The following is a 23,612-nucleotide window of genomic DNA, read 5'->3' on the forward strand; positions in this document are numbered from 1 at the left end:
TACAGCACACATAATAAAGTTGTCCTTTATTCAAAATAACTTATTACACATCACCATTTGGGCTCTCAGATTGATAATAAACACTTGAATAGGACCATCATGTATGTACCTATTAGTTGATCCATTTGTTAAACATGTTCTTAACCAACATGGCATAATCTAAAGAATCCCTGTCAACTGTGGAATTATAAGTCCCAACGCACCTATGTCAGCTTGTTTGGACTTGTAGTTTCACAATTATCAGGGAGATCCAGGTTGTCCCTTTCTGGTATAATGAATTGTCCACCATCCAGGCTTGCTCCCACTTTCAATGGAGGGTTTCCATAAGGAGAGATGAAGCTTTAGTAAATGTGATTTAGCTCAGTTGGTTAGAGCGATGAGAGCTTTTACTACATTTCCCATGTGTTCCCTCAGACTTCGTTCAGCTGCTGATCGAGGAATTTCCATTTCATTCATCTGCAAGAAGAAGGTAAAGCTTTAATCATCACTGCAACATAATGCAAGTTGTATCTAAACACAGTTAGGCCTTATTTACAGTAGCGTTACCCTCTAAAGAATGATCTTCACTGGAATGCTTTTCAGAGCGAATTTCACAGGCAGCGAGGTGTTCTATCTCCTCCTCACCACCCATTTATACAGGAGGTTGCTCTGGGTGCTCCCATTCAGTTGAGTGGATTATGTATGGTGAGTGATACTGCCCACCAAAACGCAGCAGCAGGGAATTGTTTTGCTTTGCATCACGGCATATGTACACCCCCCCCCCCCTTCCGATGCCTTTACAGCTTATGGGGGAGTGGCTGGAGGTATAGTATAAAACCAGATGGTTTTACCACCCCCAATCCCCCCCCCCCCCCACTCTCAATTAAACCGCATGTTACATTTGGCAGGCATTACCACTGTCGAACATGACCAACACAAGTGTATGGGGCCACACTGCAATCAGCCTACAACAATGTGGAATGCACATGACTGCTGCGCAGTAGTTTGGCATTTACAGGGTTAAAACAGGAGGTCAACACATATCCTTTAGAACATAATGCACGTGGACAAGCCCTTAAACTATTCACCTGCAAGTCAAACGAATGCAGTTTGCTCTGCACTCCTGTGACCTGTATTCAGCTGACAGTGGGCTAAAAAGTACATCAGTTGCACTCTGGAGGGATCCCAACTTTAATATCAGGATCCACCCAGATGCCTGACTGGCAGCTGGCTTAGCCTCTCAGTACACCACTGAGAACCTGAGCCAGCCACTCCCGCCCTTTCCCCAGCCTGGCGCTCCAGTGAGTGCTGGAGGGGCAGAGGAAAGAACTGGACACTGTCAGTCACTGTTCTCTGTAGACAAGAGAACTGAGTGATCAGCGGTCTTTGTTTGCTCAATTGTAATGGTGGCAGGAGGACAGATGCAGCATCAGATCGATGCTGCAGCCACCTAGAACATTAGAATTACAAGTTTTACTTTCAGAATTGTTAAATCTGGTTTTGTGGTGTCAACTCCATAAGAACCATGGATTGTGCTGAATGGACTCTCGTTGGCCAAGTGATGTAAGCAGCAGTGTGACTGAAGACCATGTTCTTTAAGTTTCTAAAAACACATATAGGAGAAAAGGTTATTCTTGGAAATTACTGTTAAAAGCATAAATGTTTTTATTTTGGATAGAGTAAGGGAGGTTTATAAATCCTGCAAGATGTTTTTCTGTAAGTGTCTTCCAGGACAGCCCATAAGACCTAGGGCTCCACCTACCAGGACAGGAAACACGTTACCCCCACCAGATAAAAGGGCGGTCCTCCAGGCCGCATGTACGTGGTACGTGTACGTGGGCCGTTACGTCACGTACGAGGTACGTGACATAACGTGTAGGACACCGGAAGTGACGTAGCACGCACGAGCGGACCACTCTGCGTTTGTTTTTTTGTGCAATTACCTCCTTACTTGTGAGTAGCCTGTGTTTTTAATAAATCATCTTGGTTTTAAAAAAAATACTATACTATGGCTGGCTCCCTGTTTGTTTTTTGAGTATCCTCCGCTAGCCACCACGGACATTGTGTGTTACCACTAGAGGAACTGGATGGTGGTTTGTGTCTCCCCTCCTCTCCATCTACTCGAGGAGTTACTGTTTAACCTTACGGCTGTAAGGTAATTGTTGAATTCACACACTGGTTGGTGAACACTCTGGATGTTTTTGGCACGGATGAATTACTTCTAGCAATAACTTAAGAACTTTCATTGTTTGATATATATATTTTGGCTGCACTTTATGTGACACTGTTTCCTTTGCACTTATTGGGAGAGAATTTTTATATATATATATATATATATATATATATATATATATATATATATATATATATATATATATATATATATATATATATATATATATATATATAATCTATATATATATATAATCTATATATCCTATATTGATTCCTGGTATTTTTATATTTATTACTGTGTGCTCATTGTTTAAAAATATGATACCAAAATTGCACAATATCTATGATCTATGCTAGAGGTGATTTTTTTGATCCCTCTAAGCTTTCACCTTCACGGCAGAAGCGCAGCACCATTTCTACTTATCAATTGTCTAAACATGATCTTATGTACAAAGGTTTGCATAAGAAAAGTCTAGTTTTTCCAGTACATAGTTCCCTTCTTGATACTATCAAACTGGAGTGGGAAAATCCAGAGAAAACTTTTCTGGTAACCTTAAAAAGGAGGTTTCCATTAGATGAGGACACAGCACAGCCGTGGAACAAAAATCCTAAATTAGACGCACCTCTTTCAAAGATGGAAAAAAAAAAAAAAAAAAAAATAAAAATAAAAAAAAAAACACCTCGGATCTAGCGCTTGAGGATATGGGCACGCTTAGGGACCCAATGGACAAAAGAGGGGATCTCCTTCTCCACAGAGCCTGGGATTTAGCTATTGGGAATCTTAAACCAGCTCTGGCCTCCATATGCGTAGTCAGAAATTTGGACTCATGGTTGACACAAATACAATACACATTTGTTGGCAGGTACCTCTAGAGATTCTGAAGCCTTTCCCTCTCCTCTTTCGTGCAGTGGGGTTTTTTAGCAGATTCTTCCACAGAGTTGGCAAGAATGTTAACCAGGACTTTGGCCTTAGTGAATTTGGCCAGAAAAAGCAGCCTCAAAGTTGCACCTATGTGGACTTCCCTTAACAGGTGATCATCTTTTTGATCCAGGTCTGCAGGAGGCCCTGGAATACATGGGTCAATAGAAAAAAAGGCCTTTCCAGAAAAGAAAGCAGAAGGCCAGAATTTTTTTTTCGTGGATAAGGTACGTAGCAAGGTCCTAGAGAAAAGGACAATAGGCCCAAAAAACAGTGGACAGGGCACAAAGGCAGAGGTTGAGGGGGGTGTCTTGTTTAACCCTCCTCAACAACCCACCAAGCCACAGTAATCCATGTCTCCCAGTGGGAGAAAGATTGAGGGCCTCTCCCCCACAGTGAGCAGCAGTCACCCCAAGCCTATTTATCCTGGGCCTAGTGGCCAATGGGTGCAGGCTGGAATTCTCTTGCCAACCACCAGAGCGATTTTTGGTCACCTTCCCTCCCCAAAGCGAGGGCCCTGGGTCTCCAAATTGGAGACTTGTTAGATCAAGAAGTCCTGATCTCTGTTCCCCATTTAGATCAGGGGGTTTTATTCCTATATATTTATTGTGGGAAAGCCGTCAGGAAAGTATCGACTTATCCTGAACCTTCGGCCTCTAAACTGTTCCATCAGATACAAGCACTTTTTTCGTATGGAGACGTGTTGATAATCAAAAACCTGCTTTACCCAAACTGCTTCATGGCCACTTTGGATTTGAGGGATGCTTATCTGCACATCCCTATCCATCTACCCTTCCAAATATTCTTGAGACTAGCAGTCAAGAAGGGAACAGAGCTTCGGCACTTTCAATTTCAAGCCCTCCCCTTCGGTCTGTCCTCAGCCCCACGCATTTTTACAAAAGTGTTGGAGGGAGGCTCTGGCTCCACTAAAGGTTAAAGGTGATAACTATTATCCCTTACTTTGACAACCTCCCAGTGGAGTCATGACAGAATTTATTAGCGAATCTCCAGAAGGAGACGGTCTTAATCCTCGTATTTTATGGTATTGTCTCCATTTATATTGTAAAGCGCTGTGTAAACTGTTGGTGCTATATAGATCCTGCATAATGATAACCACTTTCAATATTTAATATACACTTCGATTCTGTACTTGCCAATATGCAGAAATCGCTCTACCAAGTCTGGCTGCATCCATTCCAGTTATGTGTATTATGCATATATTTTGCAGGGATGTCCACGGGTCTTGAGAAGACTGACATGGGGCCTGAAGGGCTGCCCTTTTATCTGGTAGGGGTAATGCGTTTCCTTTCCTGGTAGGAGGACCCCTAGGCCTCATGGGCTGTCCTGGAAGACTCTCAGAAAAGGAGTTACCGTTAAGTCTAACTCTGCTTTTTTTTTGCCATCCGTGTCCCACGGGGAGTATTACCCTTCAGTTCCTGTCCCATAGCCACAACAGGAAGTGAAAATACCTTCAGCAAAAAGGTAATTCCTGGTCCTTAGCATTATTGCTGAACTAGGGTCCTGGTGAGGAAGATTATTCCTGAACTAGGGTCCTGGTGAGGAAGATTATTCCTGAACTAGGGTCCTGGTGAAAAGGATTATTCCTGAACTAGGGTCCTGGTGAAGAGGATTATTCCTGAACTAGGGTCCTGGTGAAAAGGATTATTCCTGTTCTGGTGACAACTCGAAATTTGGGATAAATGTCAGGTATAAACCTGACAGATGTTCCAAACCCTCTCTATTCTGTCCAAAACAAAAAATAAAATTACAAAAAAAAATTATACTTTAAAAAACAGACTGTCCGTCATTTTTTAAACTTTCCATCTATTAAAATTTCTGCACTTGTTTTAACTTTGGATAGTAAAATAATTTCTTTTTTTTTCTGGCAGTAAATACCTTTTACATCCCATTTCCTGTTTGTCTGGTAAAAAGCCTAGGCTTATGACATCACGCACAGCCCTCTCGTGAGTTTGCCAGGAAGGGGGGGGTGGGATGAGTCATAAGAGGGCCAATGATGAGAGCTGGAGGGGTGTGTGTGTGTGTGTGTGTGTTAAATCCAGGAAGTGAACAGGCAGCAGCTTAAGTTGGAATGGATGCAGCCAGACTTGGTAGAGAGATTTCTGTATATTGGCAAGTACAGAATCACAGTATATATAAAATAATATGCAAAGTGGTTATCTTTATGCAGGATCTATATATTTGGAGACAAGATTGGTGATGTAGCTCGGGGCAGAGTTGTGAATGGCTTTGTATGTTGTGGTTAGTATTTTGAATTTAATTCGCTGGGCGATTGGGAGACAGCGTAGGGATTGGCAGACACTGAGCGGTTGGTAAGGTGGATAAGCCTGGCAGCAGCATTCATGATAGACTGAAGAGGAGATAGCCTATGGAGAGGCAGGCCAATGTGAAGGGAGTTGCAATAGTCAGGCGAGAGATAACAAGGAAGTGAATAAGGAGCTTGGTGGTTTCATTTGTTAAAAAGGGGCAAATTTTAGAGATGTTACGGAGGTGAATTCTACTTTTGACAACGACTGGACTTGGGGCTGAAATGACAAGTCAGAGTCTAGGGTTACACCCAGTACCCTGGCGTGAGGAGGGACTGATAGTTGCATTGTTGATTTTGATGGAAAAGTCATGGAGGGGGGCACTTGCAGGGGGGAATATTAAGAGCTCAGGTTTTAGAGAGATTTCGTTTAAGGAAGTAGCCCGACATCCATGCTATGCAAGTTAGTAATGCGAGAGGAGACTGAAGGAGTGAGGCGAGGGACAGATTTGAGTGTCATCGGTGTATAAGTGGTATTGGAAGCCGTGGGCGGTTATCAAGTGACCAAGGGACTGGACAATGCCTTACCCCCTTATTGTTTTAAAAAGTAAACCGGTCACAGAGCTGGCAAGTAATAGCTACACATCCATAGATACAGGCAGCTGACATTATATACAAGTGTCAAAGTTTCTTGTAAAAGCTGACCCACCTATTCTTTCTTTAAACAAATAGGTGTGTGTTGCAGGAGCCATGGACCTCTTCGGTGGACAAAAAAAAAAAAAAAAAAAAAAAAAAAAAAAAAAAATAGTCCAATTTGTGGACTTGAGATGGCTCTCAGTCCGTACCTCAGGCCTTAGTCACACCTGAGTGCATTGGAATCACAGGCAGAAATGCACAAGTTAGCCTGTGATTGTAGAATCACCGCAAAACACGAGACGCAGTGACATTTCTTAATGGCACCCCAAAAGCTGTGCGATTTTGCTGCAATTGTCATGCGACAAAAGACATGAAAAACACAGCAAAAAACAAGCATCACCAAATGCACCTGGCCCCGTGTCAAAAATTGGTACATGAGTTTTTTTGGCGTGTTTTTGAAGCGGAGGGAGGACCATTCAAAATGAATGATGCCGCTTCGAAAACTCACCACAAAAAAAAAAATAAAAAAAAATGAAAGCGTGCCACACAGATAAATGACAGGCCTGCGATTCATCATTTTATCCGAATGCAAGGATAAAATCAGGGCTGCGAGACATAAAACACAGGAGTACATGTCAGAGTCAAAGGTCTAAGTATGGTATAAATGACAATTTGAACCTAGAGTTCATCCAAATGTTCACTGTGAGAAAAATCGATTACCTGGATATAACCCTTATTGGAAACACTCAAAAATGGACTAGTCATTACCAAAACTTTCAAGAAGGAATGTGCTGGCAATTCCTTTTGTTTGCTTCAAGCTGTCATCCGGAACATACAATTAAAGCCCTCCCTATCGTAAAATTTGTGAGGAGAAATTGCTCCTCACAGCCGGACTTTGATTATGAATGTGGCACTGTCACAGACAGATTGAAACAAGGCTATAATGATTTCTTGTTAAAGAGGAGGAAGGACAGACAGGAGAGATTGTGAAGCTCTTATTGGCAGAGCAGGAGGCAAAACTACTAAGCACTCCCAATATAACAGTAGAGCAGCTCATTTTGTTACCACCTATTCAATGCAATATCAGGACATCATAAAAAATTGTTTAACAATGCCTTCCTATTTTATAGGCCGATAAAATGCTGTATGATGTTCAACAGGGATGCAACTTCTTTAGTAGGTGGCCTCCTACTTTCGGATCTATCCTCTCCCCAGCCTCTTTCGTTCCCATACCTCACAATCTTCCAACACTTGGTTGAGTGTCACAGGATGTTATCCGTGTAGCTCCAACACATGCAAACAGTGTTGTAGACACAAAAAGAGCAAAGCAGTGGCCTTTTACACTGTAGAGGCATATTTCCTTAACCACTTCGCACCCAGGCCAATTCTGACATTTCTCTCCTACATGTAAAATTCCTAATTTTTTGGCTAGAAAATTACATAGAACCCCCAAACAAAAATATGTTTTTTTAGCAAAGACCCTAGAGAATACAATGGCAGTCATTGCAACTTTTTATCTCGCACGGTATTTGCGCAGCAATTTTTCAAACGCGTTTTTTTCTGAAAAAAAACTGTTTCATGTTAAAAAAAAAACAAAAAACAGTAAAGTTAGCCCAATGTTTTTGCATAATGTGAAAGAGGAGGATATGCCGAGTAAATAGATACCCAACATGTCACGCTTCAAAATTGCACGCGCTCGTGGAATGGCGCCAAACTTTGGTATTTAAAAATCCCCCATAGGCGACGCTTTAAATTTTTTTACTGGTTACATATTTTGGGTTACAGAGGAGGTCTAGGGCTAGAATTATTGCTCTCGCTCCAACGTTCGCGACGATACCTCACATGTGTGGTTTGAACACCGTTTTCATATGTGGGCGGGACTTACGTATGCGTTCGCTTCTGTGTGCGAGCTCACGGGGACAGGGGCGCTTTATTGTTAATTTTATTTTTTTAGTTTTACACTTAAAAAAAAATAAATAAATAAAAAATTGATGACTTTTATTCCTATTACAAGGAATGTAAACATCCCTTGTAATAGGAATATGGCACGATCGGACCTATTTACAGTGAAATATGGGGTCAATAAGACCCCATATCTCACCTCTAGGCTGGGAAGAATAAAAAAAATAAAAAATTAAATTAAAAAAAAAATGGCTTCCTAGCCAGATCGGCGCCGTTAATTTGAATACCGAGGCCGGGCGTGACGTCATAACATCGCGCCCGGCCTCCGAACGATCATAGAGACTCCGGGGACAATCTAGTCCGCCGGAAATCTCTATGATTACTTGCTGGGGCCGGCAGATCCTGTGACCGACTCACCGATGGAAACGGTGAGTCGGTAGAAGCACCGGAGGGCGGCGGGAGCGTCCCCTCCCGCCGCCCGTAAGAACGATCAAGCGGCGGAACAGCCGCTATGATCGTTCTTATGGTGTAGGGAATCGCCGGCTGAAAACGGTAATATCTGAATGATGTCTGTGGCCTCAGGCATCATTTAGATATAACCACCGAAACCCCATGACGTCAATAGACGTAGTGCGGGTCTCAAGTGGTTAAACTGAAATTCTAAGCATGTGATTTACAGTTGTGAAAAAGTTTTTGCCCCCTGATTTTTTATTTCTTTGCATATTTGTCACACTTAAATGACTCAGATCAAAGTTTATTATTACACAAAGATAACCCAAGTAAATACAAAATGCAGTTTTTAAAATGATGGCTTCATTTTAGGCAAAAAAGCTGTAACATAAACCCAGGCAGGTTTGGACAAAGTAATTGCCCCTAAACCTAATAACTGGTTGTTCACTGCAATCAAGCATTTGCGATAACTGGCAATGAGTCTTTCACATTGCTATGGAGCAACTTTGGCCCACTCTTTGCAGAATGGTTTTAATTCAGCCACATTGGAGGATTTTCCAGCATGAACGACCTGTGTAAGGTCATGATACAGCATTTCAATTGGATTCAAGTCCAGGCTTTGACTAAGCCACTACAAAACCTACATTTTGCTTTGTTTGAGCCATTTGGAGGTGGACTTGCTGTTGTGTTTCAGATCATTGTCCTGCTGCATAACCCAAGGGCACTTGAGCTTGAGGTCACAAACTGATGGCTGGACGTTATCCTTTAGGATTTTCTGGTAGAACTCAGAATTCATGGTTCCATCAATTATGGTAAGTCACCCAGGTCCTGAAGCTACAACTCAGCCCCAGACCATCATACTACAACCACCATGTCTGACTGCGGGTATGAAGTTCTTGTCATCAAATGCTGTATTCGTTTTATGCCAGATGTAACGGGACGCACACCTTCCAAAAAGTAACATTTTTGTCTCATCAGTCCACAGAATAAATTGCCTAAAAGTCTTGGGGATAATCGAGATGTTTTTTTGGCAAGTGTGAGAGAAGCCTTTGTGTTCTTTTTGGTCAGCTGTGGCTTTGGACCTCTCCCATGGATGCCATTTTTGCCCAGTCTCTTTCTTATTGTTGAATCATGAACATCGATCTTACCTGAGGCAAGTGAGGCTTGTAATTCTATAGATGTTGTTCTGGGTTCTTTTATGACCTCCTGGATGAGTCATAGTCGTGCTCTTAGAGTCAGTCTGCTTGGCCGGCCCCTCCTGGGAAGGTTCACTGTTCCAAGTTTTCTCCATTTGTGGATAATGGCCCTCCCCATGGTTCGGTGGCTTCCCAAAGCCTTAGAAATGGCTTTGTAATCCTTTTCAGACTGATATATGTCAAGGATTTTCCTTTCTCATCTGTTTTTGAATTTTTTTTAGATCACGGCATGTATTGCTTTTTTGGAAAACCTTTAGCATGCTTCACTTTGTCAGACAGCTTCTATTTAAGTGATTTTTTTGATTCAACAGGTCTGGCAGTAATCAGGCCTGGGCATGGCAAGTGAAATATAAAAAATTGTGGTTAATCACAGTTCATTCGTGATTCAGCATGGGAGGGGGCAATTACTTTTTCGCATAGGTCCAAGCAGGTTTGAACAGCTTTTTTCCCCTAAAGCCTCATACACACGCTTAGTTTTTCGGATGACAGAATGCCTGATTTTTGTAGCATTCTAGTCTCATGCGAAAGTGAAAAAGGTTACCAACAATACGAGAATTTTCATTTGACAGAATACGTCAGAAGTGAGGCAACGCGTTAAATAGTTTTGTACGTATTCTTTCATTTCTGTGCATGCGTAGCCTTGCTCTTACGATTTTTCTTGCACGAAAACTATACTACTGAAATGAAAAGCAGACGTTAAGTTCACATCTGCCAAAAATTTTATAGTCTGCACATCCAGTGTGTGTTATGAGCCTTTAATAACTGAAATAATCATTTAAAAACTGCATCTTGGATTTACTCAGGTTAACTTTGTGTAATATTAAAATTTGTTGGATGATCTGAATCATTTAAAGCGGAGCTCCACCTGATTTATGCACAATAGCTCAGATTGATTAAGCAGCTGTTCTATTTGTAAAACAGAACATTTTTTATTTTATTTAAACTGTACCTTTTTTTTTCTTTCATTTCCCCACTTCCTTAATCTGGGGATTGCAGATATGGGCGGGGTTTTGCAGCTAGTTTGTCATTTCCTTGAACCACACAGTCTCCTGGGATCTTTTCTGATTGTTCCCAGGAGTCTGTGGGGCAATTTCTTCTTGGATTCATTTATCTCAGTTGCCATCACAACGGGGCGGGACTTCCCATGACGCCGCCCGTTGTGAAGGCAACCTAAGCGGTTGACGGCGCTCCGATATTACCTACAGCGCATGCGCGAGATCGTAACTACAACGGCCGCTGCATGCTGGGAGATCCAAGTCAGAGAATGCCTGTGGGCTTCACATGCCCAGAGGCAAGATGAAAGCGATGGGTCTCGTTTTTTTAAAATATGTCTTTAACAGAGGAAAATAAAATCAAACGAATGAAAAACGGATCATGTGAGTAACTTATTTAAACCAGAAATTGCTTTTAAATGACCCCCCCCCCCCCCAAAAAAAATAAAAAAAATCAACGGAGGCAGTGGAAGCCCGCTTTAAGTGTGAGAAATATATATAAAAAAAAATAAATCAGGACAGAGCAAATACTTTAACAGCACTGTATATCATTGAATGTAAGGCTTGTCGGATGCAGTATATAGGGTTTACTATAAAAAACAAAAACAAATATCTAAATGCTAAGTACTCCTGAACCTATTGCTCAAAAAAATTGAAATAAAATTTGTTTGCACCAACAGCTGTTATTATAAAAAAAAATTCTCACTTATACTAAAATATGCTCCAATGTAAAACCAAAGCATTAACAGCGCTTAAATATGAATAAAACATTCAAAACACATAATATAATCTCATATGGTGCAATATAGAAATCCAATAAAAAAAAAAAAATAAAAAAAAAAAAAAAATACAAAAAAAAATGAATGAATGACAAACTCTCATGTATTCATGATTTAAAAAAACTTCCACTGAAATGTGCAGCAATGCACTATGCAGAAATATAGAGTGGTATAGTCTCTCTCCACCTATAAAAAGTTCAAATGTAACAAATTGCCAAAGACACCAGCAGACTTTATGATAGGCAAAATGTGTATGCTTGTATCATTGGTTGCTTCACCAATCTAGGGCTGCAGCCAACGATTATTTTCATAATCGATTAATCGGCCGATTATTTTTTCGATTAATCGGATAAAAAAAAAAAAACTGAAAAGGGCAGAAATTATATATATATATATATATATACACACACATATACACACACACACACGTGTCCCCCCAGTATAGATGACACATTCCTCCCCTCACATGGTGACACTGCCCCACCTCCTCTCAGTGCTTTCGTCCCCCCCCCCCCCCCCTCCGGGGTCTCGGGTTTTCTCACCCCTTCATGGTGACAGCGGCTCCTCCTCAGTGTGCCGGGGTGGTGTAGGGCGGAGTCTCAGTCCAGACCCGCCAAGGTAGTGTTGTACCTTTTTATTTAAATCAACAATGTGGCTGTGCCAAGCAAGTGGAAAGGCATAGATAGTAGTTAGTTATTATCTAATCCTAGCTAATAGATAGTAGTTAGTTATTAGGTTAGATTAGGTAATAAATGTAGTGGTACCTGCATAAAAGTTTTGAATGAGGGCAGGCAAGGCATCCAGCGTGACTCCTCCACAATTCCTTCACTTGGGCTGACACAGGCTGAACGCCGCGCTGGGGGTGACATCAGCGCGCAGCTCGCCGCCGGGTGTACCAAGATGGCCACCAGCTCCGGAGCTAGGCCGAAGCCGCAGTCTTTCCTAAGGCCGCGGCCCGCTCGGCGGATCACATGGTGCGGACCAACTAATTGATAATTAAAATCGTTGACAACGATTTTCATTATCGATTATTATCGATAATATCGATTAATCGTTTCAGCCCTACACCAATCCACTGCGTGCTCATCCCTTTGTGTATATGCTTACCAAAGGTAAACAGAGCCTGCAAAATTGTACACAACGTAAGGCTTCAGCATCTCTTACTGGGAACTTGAGCTCTCTTTAGCCGGACCGGAGTTATGCAGTGAATACACCATGTAAGGATACAAAGGGATAGCTCTCATAGTGTTAAACTGTTTATTGAAATAAAAGCATTCCCCCCCCCCCCCCCAACCCCGCCCCTTGTACAAGTTCTGCTTACTAGAAAACTGTAAACAATCCAGCATGTCACATATATGGCTTTAAGCTCACCATCGATCGCGATTCCACTCAAACCACCCACCGCCATGAGTCCCGGGGGAAGACGCCACCTATGTGAGCCAGATAAGTCACGGAAATCGGATTTCTATATTGCACCACATGAGATTATATTATGTGTTTTGAATGTTTTATCCATATTAAGAGCTGCTAATGCTTTGGTTTTACATTGGAGAATATTTTAATATAGGGTGTACTATTCGTCCATTAAGAGTTAGGATATCAGAACATTATAACGATACACTTAACCCGAACGCCAAGAACATATCTAATCTAGCCAAGCACTTTCGAACAGTAATGCAGGGAATCTTAAATGACTTTTCTTTCTTTGGTTTAGAACAGGCCAAGGGAGGGTGATGCACATCGCACCCTGCTCCAAAGAGAAGTTTGGTGGATTTTTACCCATAACACCAGAATTCTGGCAAGAATGAAGTAGACTTGTTTTTGAAATGATTAAATTCCTTCTGGTGTCTATAGGGTTAATATTTCTGCTTTGTGTTCTCTCCTCCTGCTCGCTTTTTTCCCCCCACTCATCTCTTCACCTCACTTGGTCTGTTCACATGTTTTGACTAATAGATCTCATGATTGTCAATTATGTTTGTACCGCCCTTCTTCCTTTTCTTTCAAGGGGGCTGTTTTGTTATAAAAGTTTGATTTTATGTTGTTTACTTATGCTATGAGGAAGGTTTCGGCTGAAACGCGTTAGCATTATGCTGGATCGTTCATTGCTGTTGTGCTGATAAAATCCTGTAAAGAGGCTCATCTTTTCTACATTGGTTTACATCCCTACAACAGAATAAAAACTTGTACAACACTAAGCAAATCGGTGTGGGGCTCTCATTCTTCCAATATATTTTTTTGTTTTTTAAAATTCAAATTTAGCTCCGTTCTAGATTTCGAATTTCACAATCATGATATTGTGCGAGTGTACACAAAAGACAATCAGCAATGCACATGGCCGTTTTGCTGCATACACCGGATTCCAGAAGCAAGAATCAGTAGATTCTAATGACAGGGTGACAGCGACCACCACTGTTCACATGAAGCCGTACACTATGGGTTTAATCTGCAGTTAGGAACTGATGTCTGAGCCTGGACGCAGTCAGCTGTATCCAGGCTCAGACATCATAGCAGCCGCCGCTATTCAAATGCACCCGTCATTCCAGCCACAAGAAAGTCTGCCGATTCTTGCAACCAAAATCCAGTGCATGTGATAAATGGCTGTGTGAAGGAGGACTTACAATAAAAGTATATAAAGATTAAAACAAAAAAAAAGAAAGCAATGAAAATCAGAGACTTGGGTCCCCTTTCAGAAGGTTGAAAAACTGACAGATTGACCCAATTGGACCTTGCACTCTCCTCTATGGAGCAGCAGATGTCAGCTGTGACATGTCCAATGACAGCCGCTGCTATCCAATCCGATCCTGCCTGCAAAATTCAGACGGATAGTGGCCCTATTTTCCATCTGCCTGGCAGATCAGATGAAAATGGACTGGAGAGGAGAGCAGGACTGTGTCCGCCTCCGTTCTGCAGAGTGAGCGGAGACAGACCCGCCATCCACCTACTCAGCGGAGTGATCTCCCGCTGAGTAAGCAGGTTCGGCAAAACAGAGGGGCCTGTGTGAAAGGGGCCTTAGAAGAATCTCCCTTGTGAGATTTGTCAAGCCCTGATTTTATGCAAGGTCAGTTGATTGTTTTACAGATCAAAATTAATTCACTCACAATAAGCTCCACGTCTTCCCTCTTGATTGTGACCTTGGCAAGTTCTTTTTCTCTAAAGAAAAAAAAAAAAAGTCACTTTAATAGTTTATAAGTCTAAAAAGATGAGGGCAGGTTACGTCAATTTGTACCACGCTAATAATTGTAATACTTCAGTATTATGTAAATCATTCCATTCACAAAACATCTCAGAATCGTCAACTTCCAGCATTTAGAAACTGTGAAGCAAAGTGGCAACATACAACATAGGACAGGGAATACAAATGTAAAAAGGACTTCCCATTTACCAGAGATTGTTAAATGAAAAATAAATAGATTCAAGAGGGTTTTCTATCATTCCACCCATACTAGGTCTGCTCTTCATTAAATAAACCATTAAGCTTTCGCCGACCACATAGTGCATATGTGCAGCAGCAAGGAGTGTGGGTCTTAACAGCCACATATATGCATCCATGGTGGCTGGGGTTTCCATGCTGAACGCAATCTCACTGCACATTCCCAGCACAGTGACAGAGGTGTCACCAACAACTCCCAATCTCTATTTATAATCAGGAGCTGATGGTATGGGCTCCCAATCATGTGACCACTATGACACCCAATTACAATGGTCATGTAAATTGAGACATCGGATCACCCACCCATTAAGAGCCAGTTAAAGGGCCATGGTGGTTGGATGAGAAGGGGTGAAGGGCCGATGTCTGTAAGCAAATCGTTTTCCTATTCACATTCTAAACTACTGGAAAGGCAGATAAATGAATGCAGAGTTAGGGAGCCATTAGGGTCTATTTATAAATAGGAGAATGCCTGTAATGTGTGGAATAAGTGCATTTCCTATGATCATCATCGATTTTTTTTTTTTATAAAGCAGACCCCTTAAAGTGATTTTTTTTTTTGTTTAAAAATAAACATGTTATACTTGTCTGCTCTGTGCAGTGGATTTGCACAGAGCAGCCCTGATCCTCCTCTTCTCAGGTCCCTCTTCACTGCTCCTGTGCACCTTGCTATAAGGGCACCCAGCTCCGTGTCCCCATTCAGACACAGAGCCACAATTCGCCCCTGCCCCCTCTCACCCTTCATTGTCTAACAGACTTTGACAGCAGAGGGAGCCAATGCTGCCACTACAGCCAATCAGGAGAGAGAGACCTGAACAGCCGAGTCGCTCCTGCAATATCGCTGGATAGAGATGGGGCTCAGGAAAGTGTTAGGAGGGCTGCTACACACAGAAGGCATGGAATGTATTATAGCGTCTGCAAACTATAGGAAATATTTATGGCATTTTTATTGCTCTTTATTTATTTTTTACTAGTAATGGCGGTGATCTGTGACGGACAGATAAGAGACTTGATGCTTTTTTGTGACCACTGGCATTTATACAGCGATCAGTGCTATAAAAATGCACTGATTACTGTGTAAATCTCATTGGCAAGGAAGAGGTTAACACTACACCAATACAAACAGAGTCAATCACCCCAACTGCTGACACCACTCCAATATTTAAAAACTACAAGATGTCCTTTAATTGGTGATAAAACAGAAAATTGCATTTTTACCTTCTTTGATGCCATTAGATCTTGGGTTCATATTTTACCTTCAAGGAACACATGGCACACATTTTGCTGTATGTTTACAACAGTTGGGGACAAGTACAGTTACATGCTGAATTAAAAGAATAATTCGAGGTGTGAATATTTTTTACAAATACTATATTACCAAAAGTATTGTGACACCTGCCTACACGCACACACAAACTTTAATGGAATCCCAGTATTAGTCCGTAGGGTTCAATATTGAGTTGGCCCACCCTTTGCAGCTATAAATGGGTTCAACTCTTCTGGGAAGGCTGTCCACAAGGTTTAGGAGCGTGTCTATGGGAAGGTTTGACCATTCTTCCAGAAACGCATTTGTGAGGTCAGGACTCTGCGCAGGCCAGTCAAGTTCAAGTTTGTGCATTGATACAAATCATTTGGTGGAGGGGGGATTATGGTGTGGGATTATTTTTCAGGGGTTGGGCTTGGCCACTTGGTTTGCTGATGCCTTAAGAGTTCCTTTCACTGAAACTAAGACATTTTGGACAATTTTATGCTCCCAACTTAGTGGAAATCAGTGCCTGACTTCACAAATGCGCTTCTGGAAGAATGGACAAACATTCCCATAGACACACTCCTAAACCTTGTGGACAGCCTTCCCAGAAGAGTTGAAGCTGCAAAGAGTGGGCCAACTCAATATTGAATCCTGCCCACTAAGACTGGGATGCCATTAAAGGGTTGTAAAGTCAGAAGTTCCCCTTTACAAGGTACGTTTAAAATTCCCCAAATGGTGAAGCAGCAACCCCATGTCTCCTAGCGAGTGATCGCCTGTTTTAGGTCCCGCGGGACCATGGGGGTTGGGGAGGGGGTCCAGTGTAATGTCACCTTACAGATTTTCTGTAAAGGTGAACTTACCCTTGAATGCATTCTATGCATTAAGACAAAAAGTCTTCTGTGTGCAGTCTCCCCCCCATACTTACCTGAGCCCCATCTCTGTCCTGCGATGTCAACAAGTGTCTGGGCTGTCTGAGGCTCTCCCGCCTGATTGGCTGAGACACAGCAGCGGCGCCATTGGCACCTGCTGCTGTCAAAGTCGGGAGGGAGAGAGATGAGGCCAGACCACAGGTCCATGTCTGAATGGACACGGGGAGCTGTGACTCGAGTGCCCCCATTGCAACCTTTTTGATGACACGAGGGAGGGGCCAGGCACAATGAAGAAGGAACCGAGAAGGAGGATCTGGGCTGCTCTGTTTTTTTTTTAATAGAAAAAACAAACAAGACTGTGTCCCAATACTTTTGGTAATATAGGGTAGTTGCATGGGTCCAGCGTGGATCAATGTAACTATGTACATACCATACCTGGCGAATGCCCCTTGAAGCGAAAAAAAACACTGTAGTGGATGCCACTTCTACAGTGATCTCTACTTGCTTCAAGGTTGTTACCCCAAGTTGTTGGCCACTTAGCAAAGACCATTCAGAGAATATTATGCATTTTCTGAATGAAAGCAAAGTGTTCTTTGATTGGATGAATTGGAGAGGTGGGCACTGATGTCACAATTGTTTGTATCTACAGCAGCTATACACTTCAATTCTCTTAGCCATGTTTTTCAGGAACAGGTCCCAGTATGGCTAATGTAACTTCTCATTCAAATTTGTTGCCAGATTGCTTCTTTTTTCACCTACTTTTTAACCTATAAAAACCTTTCCAAAAACCCAAGTATAACTTTACACTAATGTCCTAGAGCAGTAATGGCGGACCTTGGCACCCCAGATGTTTTGGAACTACATTTCCCATGATGCTCCACTACACGGCAGAGTGCCAGAGCATCATGGGAAATGTAGTTCCAAAACATCTGGGGTGCCAAGGTTCGCAATCACTGCCCTAGAATAAAGATGCAGTCAACAAACCATAGCTAGTTTGGCTTTGATGATGGCTCCTAATTGCAAAAGGCAGGTCATAGATGATGCGATTTTCTATCCTGCAAACAGGTTGCAGGAAAGAAAATGGCTCAATTCCCCCATCAAGTCAGTCAGTGCAGGAAGAACACAGCGATTACTGCTAACGGCTATAGCCACTGACAAATAATCACATCCTAAAAAAATACCGACATGCTGGTTGTACCCAAGACACTCGATGGATCGACTTGGGTACAATTAGCCTGCCCATAGATGGATTGAATCTTGGACAGATCCTGCTGAACCGGCCAAGATTGTAACCATCAACAGCTTAGAGAACAAGATACTATGGGAAAAAGAGATGAAGCAGGACAAACTGACCTTTCTTGCTTGGCTTTCTGTTCTCTTGATCGTCTGTCTCCAATTACTGACATGGCCTGAAAAAGGGTAAAAAAAAAAAAAAATTAAAATGCTTTGAATTCATGTGCAGTCAAAAGTTTTGAGATTTTGACTGTTTCAATGGCAATCTTTAAAGAAAAAATGACCATAGAAGAGAACAGTCACCACAATAAAAGGCACACTCCACCTTTTAGATCATGTATGATGTTAATCATATTAAGGGGTATAACATACAATATGGTCACATTCCCCAACCAACCCCCCCTCCCTCAACCGCAATCAAGAGGCTTCTCTCTGAAGCATCATGTATTTTGATTTTAGTGTGGCTGCGTATGGCATCATCAATTCACAGATTTACTTTTACCACTTCCAAAACAGAAGGTCCGTACAGACCCAGGGCTGGTGGTAAACAACTTAAAGCGGTAGTAAACCCGCATTTTTTTTTTTTTTTTTTAAAAAACCTGCAAAGCAAAAGGCATAATGAGCTAGTATGCACCGCATACTAGCTCATTATGAAATACTTACCTTAGAACGAGGCCCCGACATCTCGCCCGATCCACGCCGAGGAAGCCGACATGCTCCCTCGGCGTCTCTTCCGGGTATCGCGGCTCCGGCGCTGTGAGTGGCCGGAGCCGCGATATCGTCACTCCCGCGCATGCGCGGGAGATTTAAATCCGGCCGGACGAGCGCTGCCGGATTTTCGCGGAGAGAACCCCCTTGTGCGCATGCGCCGCTGCAGTCAGCGGCGCATACCGAGGGGAATATCTCCTAAACCGTACAGGTTTAGGAGATATTTTTTTTACCTACAGGTAAGCCTTATTATAGGCTTTCCTGTAGGTAAAAGTTAAAAAAGTGGGTTTACTTCCACTTTAAATAGTGCACCTGAGTTGCACTAATAGCTGTTGCAATGCCCTGCAAGTATCAAGACATTCTTTATTTTGTTGTTGCTACAGGTAGGGTGACAAATATAATGGAGATGTGTGGAAACTACATATTCATTTCTATTGTATATGCAAGACCCCCCCCCCCCCCCACACACACACACACACACACACACACACACACACACACACACACAGCTGCCAACATATGGCATACCTCAATGGCAGCCAACTGGTTAAAGTGTAGTAAAAACTCAAGAGCAAGATTTAAAGGTATTGCAGCTTCTCAGTCTTTAGAGGGATTGGCTGCATTTGTTTTTGTTTTCCCTTTATTTTAACCTGGTAATCCTGCCATTAACTCACTTCCTGTCCTAAGGTGACAACTGTACTGAGCAATGTTGTCACCATAAGATAGGGAGTAGGTTAGGACTACATAACACCTCTCTTCTCCTCAACAGGCGGGAGGCATTTTGTAGTCCACAGAGATAGCAGGGAACAATGCTAACTGATAACTGTCTGTACTCTCTGGACTGTTATCAGCAAGATATCCGCCCGCCCCCCTGTTTTACTTAGCTGAGCCCTGGAACTTCCTCCGGTGGGGACGCTCTGTGCCTCTGCTCAGGGTTCTCGGCTCTTGATTGGAAAGATTGATAGCAGTGCAGCCATTGGCTTGCACTGCTGTCAATCAAATCCAATGACGTGGGCGCCGAGTCATACATTTGGTGGCTATGGACGCCGAATGATGGACTCGGGTGTGCGCCAGGAAGGTGACCCCCCCCCCCAAGGAGAGAGCTTCTCCTAGGGGTAGGGGGTTATTTGATGTTGGGAAGAGCCGTGAGAGCCGCTGGGGGACCCAGGAAGATGAGGTTCAGGGCCACTCTGAGCTGCACAGTGGAGGTAAGTATTATATGTTTGTAATAAAAAAAAAAACCCTTACAATCACTTTAAGATAAGGGATGTGCATATATCTATAGCCATTTCAGTTTTCGGCCAGGAGCATCCTGAATTTTTGGTTTCGATCTGGAATTTTCCACTTTTCTACTATTAAGGATTAGTGATGACCTCAGGTGTGCTCAGACAACTCCAAACCCACCTTTGTTATCCCGCTAGGAAGTGGTCACTGAATAGACAATCATAGGCAGCAGGGGCATTCTCCAGTCACACAAATACAAGTGCATATATGTGTGGCTGCAGGGAATGCCTCCGCTCCTCATAATTGGCTTTCCAGTTTCCTGGTGGGATAACAAAGGCGTGTTTGGTTTGTGTCCAAACATCCCTGAGCTCATGCCTGGTAATGAGGAGCTTGGGTTTGGGCTGAACACAAAAGAAAGCTATCGGCATCAAGCCAATCAGATGTAGCCGAGACATTACCCAGCCCGCAACTGCATGTACACAAATGGGTGGGAATCCTCATTACACCATTGGCCCAATATGACCATGTGGTCGCTGATGTCACCAGTAAGGCTCAGTTGTGTTGGATACTATTCCAAATCTGCATGAGCTATCCTGCCTGGAAGCCGCAACTGCCGATAGCCAATCACAAGCAGCTGGGGCATTCCACGCCCCTTGTATTCGTGGGATTGCAGGGCAAAGAATGCCTCTGCCCGGCACTGACAGCTTTCTCCTGCATTTAGAGAGAAGCCAAGTGCATTCTAGGCCTAAGCTGGTCATACAGTATATCATCTCACTGTACAAACCTTCTTCAAGAGGTCCTGCACTTCAGAGCTGCAGCTCAGCCCTGCCCATCATACTGCAGCAGGTCGGCACATTCCTGCAAATCGCCGCAGCTGTATGTTGGGTCCTATAAGAGCCATAGCAGGCACGCCCGCTGCGTGTGGCAGTGATGTCAGCCAGCCACGCGAGATCCAGAACGGGGACGTGTGTGCATGTGTAAACATACAAATCCCCATTCTGTCAGGAGAGGAGAGACAGATTGTGTGTTCCTACTAAGTAGGAACAGCGATCTGGCTCCTCTTCCTCTAGAAAGTCACATCCTCACACAGTTAGAAACACTTAGCAGGGAACACAGTGAACCCCTTCACTACCAGTGACATTTACACAGTAATCTGTGCATTTCTATAGCTCCGATTGCTGTATAAATGTTAGTGGTCCCAAAACGTCTCAAAAGTGTCCGATCATCCAATGCATTAAGGTGAAAAAACACCTGGCAGTGACCGGCCGGCCACCCCCCCCTTTACTCAACTCAGCCCTGGAATTTCACCTGGCGGAGATGTGCTCTTCCTCTGCCCGGGGTTCTCGGCTCTTGATTAAATTGATCGAAGCGTAGCCATTGGCTCCCGCTGTTGTCAATCAAATCCAATGAAGCGGATGGGGTGGGGCCAAGGCCAGCATTTGTGTCTGTGCACACAAATGCTGGACTCGGGAGTGCGCCCGCAAGGTAACCCCCTCAGGAGAGCGCTTCTCCTAGGTATCCTATCTGATGTGGGGAGGAGCCGTGAGAGCTGCCGGGGGACCCCAGAAGAGGATGATCAGGGCCACTCTGCAAAACGAGCTGCACAGTGACAGTGGAGAGGAATATGACATGTTTGCTAGAAAAAAAAAAACAACACCTTGAACCTTTATTTTTAAGTCAGCAACTACAAATACTGCAGCTGTTGACTTTTAATAATCGGACACTTACCTGTCCCAGGGTCCAGCGAGGGAACAAAGCCCCGCTCGTCTCCCCCTCTTGTCTGCGGTGACGGCATTATAACTGTGGGAGCGCGGCTCTGAAAAGAGGTTATCAGCCCGCCCCCCCAAAAAAATGACACGCCAAATGTGGCATGTCTGGGGGTCAGCTCCCTTAAAGCAGACGTTCCATTTATATATAAAACACACACACACACACACACACACACACACACACACACACACACACACTATACAGCTTTGCTGAATAGTAGAATCACGTGAAACATAAAAAAAAAAAAAAAAAAAAAAAAAATCATTAAAATTCATAGACCTGATGACAGCCGGAACCCCCATCTCCAGTCATCACAGGGGAGCCCACAGTACACCGAGACATGTGTGCCCCATCCCCCCCGGCCGTGCTCTCACCGTCTCCAGGTTGGAGCTCTGGATCTCCTTCTCCTCCGCATAGTCGGTCACTCTCTCCAGGTCGGCCGCCCCGCTGTCATGTTTCCGAGGCTTGTCAGCCGGCCGCTCGCTGCAGTTCTCCTCATTTTCCAACTCCAGCTCCACATCCCCTTCTGCCGCCATGTTTTGCTCTCACAAACCGGAAGAAAGGGGACAGACCCGAGCGTGGTTCTCTACATCCGGTGCAGCCCGAGACATCACATCCTGCGATAGGCCTCGGCGGCCATTTTGGAGTGGGGCAAGAATATGCGGATTTGTAGTATTCAGTCTGCTTCTTTCACGTTTATGACAAAGTATAAGTCATACCAGTAAATAAAATATTACATTTCACACTTATTATTAAGTATAAGTCATACCCGTGAATAAAACATTATATTTCACACTCATTATATAGTATAAGTCATACCAGTAAATAAAATGAGAAAAAAGCAAAGCTCTGAAAGTCCCTTCATTTGGAAGCAATTCCCTCACTTGTCCCTCTTTCTGATTTGTATATAGTGTATAGAAAGTGCAAACAGTCCTGGGAAAGCTCTTGTGGGTTAGTAGAAATACACATCACATTTGGCTACCCGCTGGACTGCGCATCTGCGCTTGCGCAGAATTTTGTGGCCACACCCCTGAGTCCAGGTTCAAGCCCCACCATCCAAGTGGACAAGAGTTAGATTATAATTATGCCGAGTGAAGCGAGGCTGTGCTCAAATTATGGCGAGCAAAGCGAGGCTGCGAGGTTCCCTGTGGCAAAGTGGTCTTACAATAGTGTTGGAACGCATATGGCGGCGTTGCGCATGCACACTCCAGTGGGTAGCAAAATGTGATGGGTAGCCGAATGTGATGTGACACTGGTTCACACCATAAAAACGCACTCCAGATCTGTTTTGAATGCGTTTCTGTATGCACATTTTTAACAAGTTTTTGGTGCATTCCAGTGCAATTTTGATGCGTTTCCAGATGCATTCCTTTTTTCTTTTTTTTTTTTTTTCACTGAACTGCGGTCCAGTGGGTTTTTGATGCGTTCCAGTAGATTCCGGTGCATATTTGATATGTTTTACTGCGTTCCAGTAAATTCCGGTGCAGGGAAAGTGCAGCATGTTCTATTTTTTTTTTAGAACTTGAAAGCCCTGGAACTGACTGCACTGGTGAACTATGCCATTGGAAACCATATAACCTACTTTCACTGTGTTTTTGATGCAGAGAAAAACCGGCACAGTGTGAACTGGCCCAACCTTTTTTACATTTTGGATGTTCTAAAAAAAACAAAAAACAAACAAAAAAAAAAAATCAGCAGTGCTAAAATAAGGACAAAAACAATATTAAGTCAAATGTGAGTCCACAACAGTCCATATGTGAATAAGGCTCAGTTCACATATATGTGAATTGGATGCGTTTTGAACCACATCTGACAAAGACTTGGGGGGCACACCCTAAAAA

At 43.2% G+C, this 23,612-nt stretch overlaps 1 protein-coding gene across 2 annotated transcripts; it reads right to left on the reverse strand.

The window, feature by feature from the left end:
• Positions 1–22,347, reverse strand: HYPK (huntingtin interacting protein K). Of its 2 annotated transcripts, XM_077473025.1 has the most exons (4): positions 22,146–22,342; positions 18,190–18,245; positions 14,390–14,441; positions 1–456 (listed from the first exon to the last, which is right to left on the reverse strand). In XM_077473025.1, the coding sequence occupies exons 1-4, from the start codon at positions 22,305–22,307 to the stop codon at positions 361–363; spliced, it is 366 nt and encodes a 121-aa protein (XP_077329151.1). In that variant the 5' UTR covers positions 22,308–22,342; the 3' UTR covers positions 1–360. The 2 variants fall into 2 exon arrangements, with proteins under 2 accessions (XP_077329151.1, XP_077329152.1); XM_077473026.1 differs by lacking the exons at positions 1–456; positions 18,190–18,245 and having other exon boundaries at positions 14,382–14,441; positions 22,146–22,347.
• Positions 22,348–23,612: the final 1,265 nt, after the last annotated feature.

Source organism: Lithobates pipiens, unplaced genomic scaffold (assembly GCF_037356315.1).
Source record: "Lithobates pipiens isolate NorthernLeopardFrog02 unplaced genomic scaffold, aLitPip1_a1.2 Scaffold_8, whole genome shotgun sequence".
NCBI lineage: Eukaryota > Metazoa > Chordata > Amphibia > Anura > Ranidae > Lithobates > Lithobates pipiens.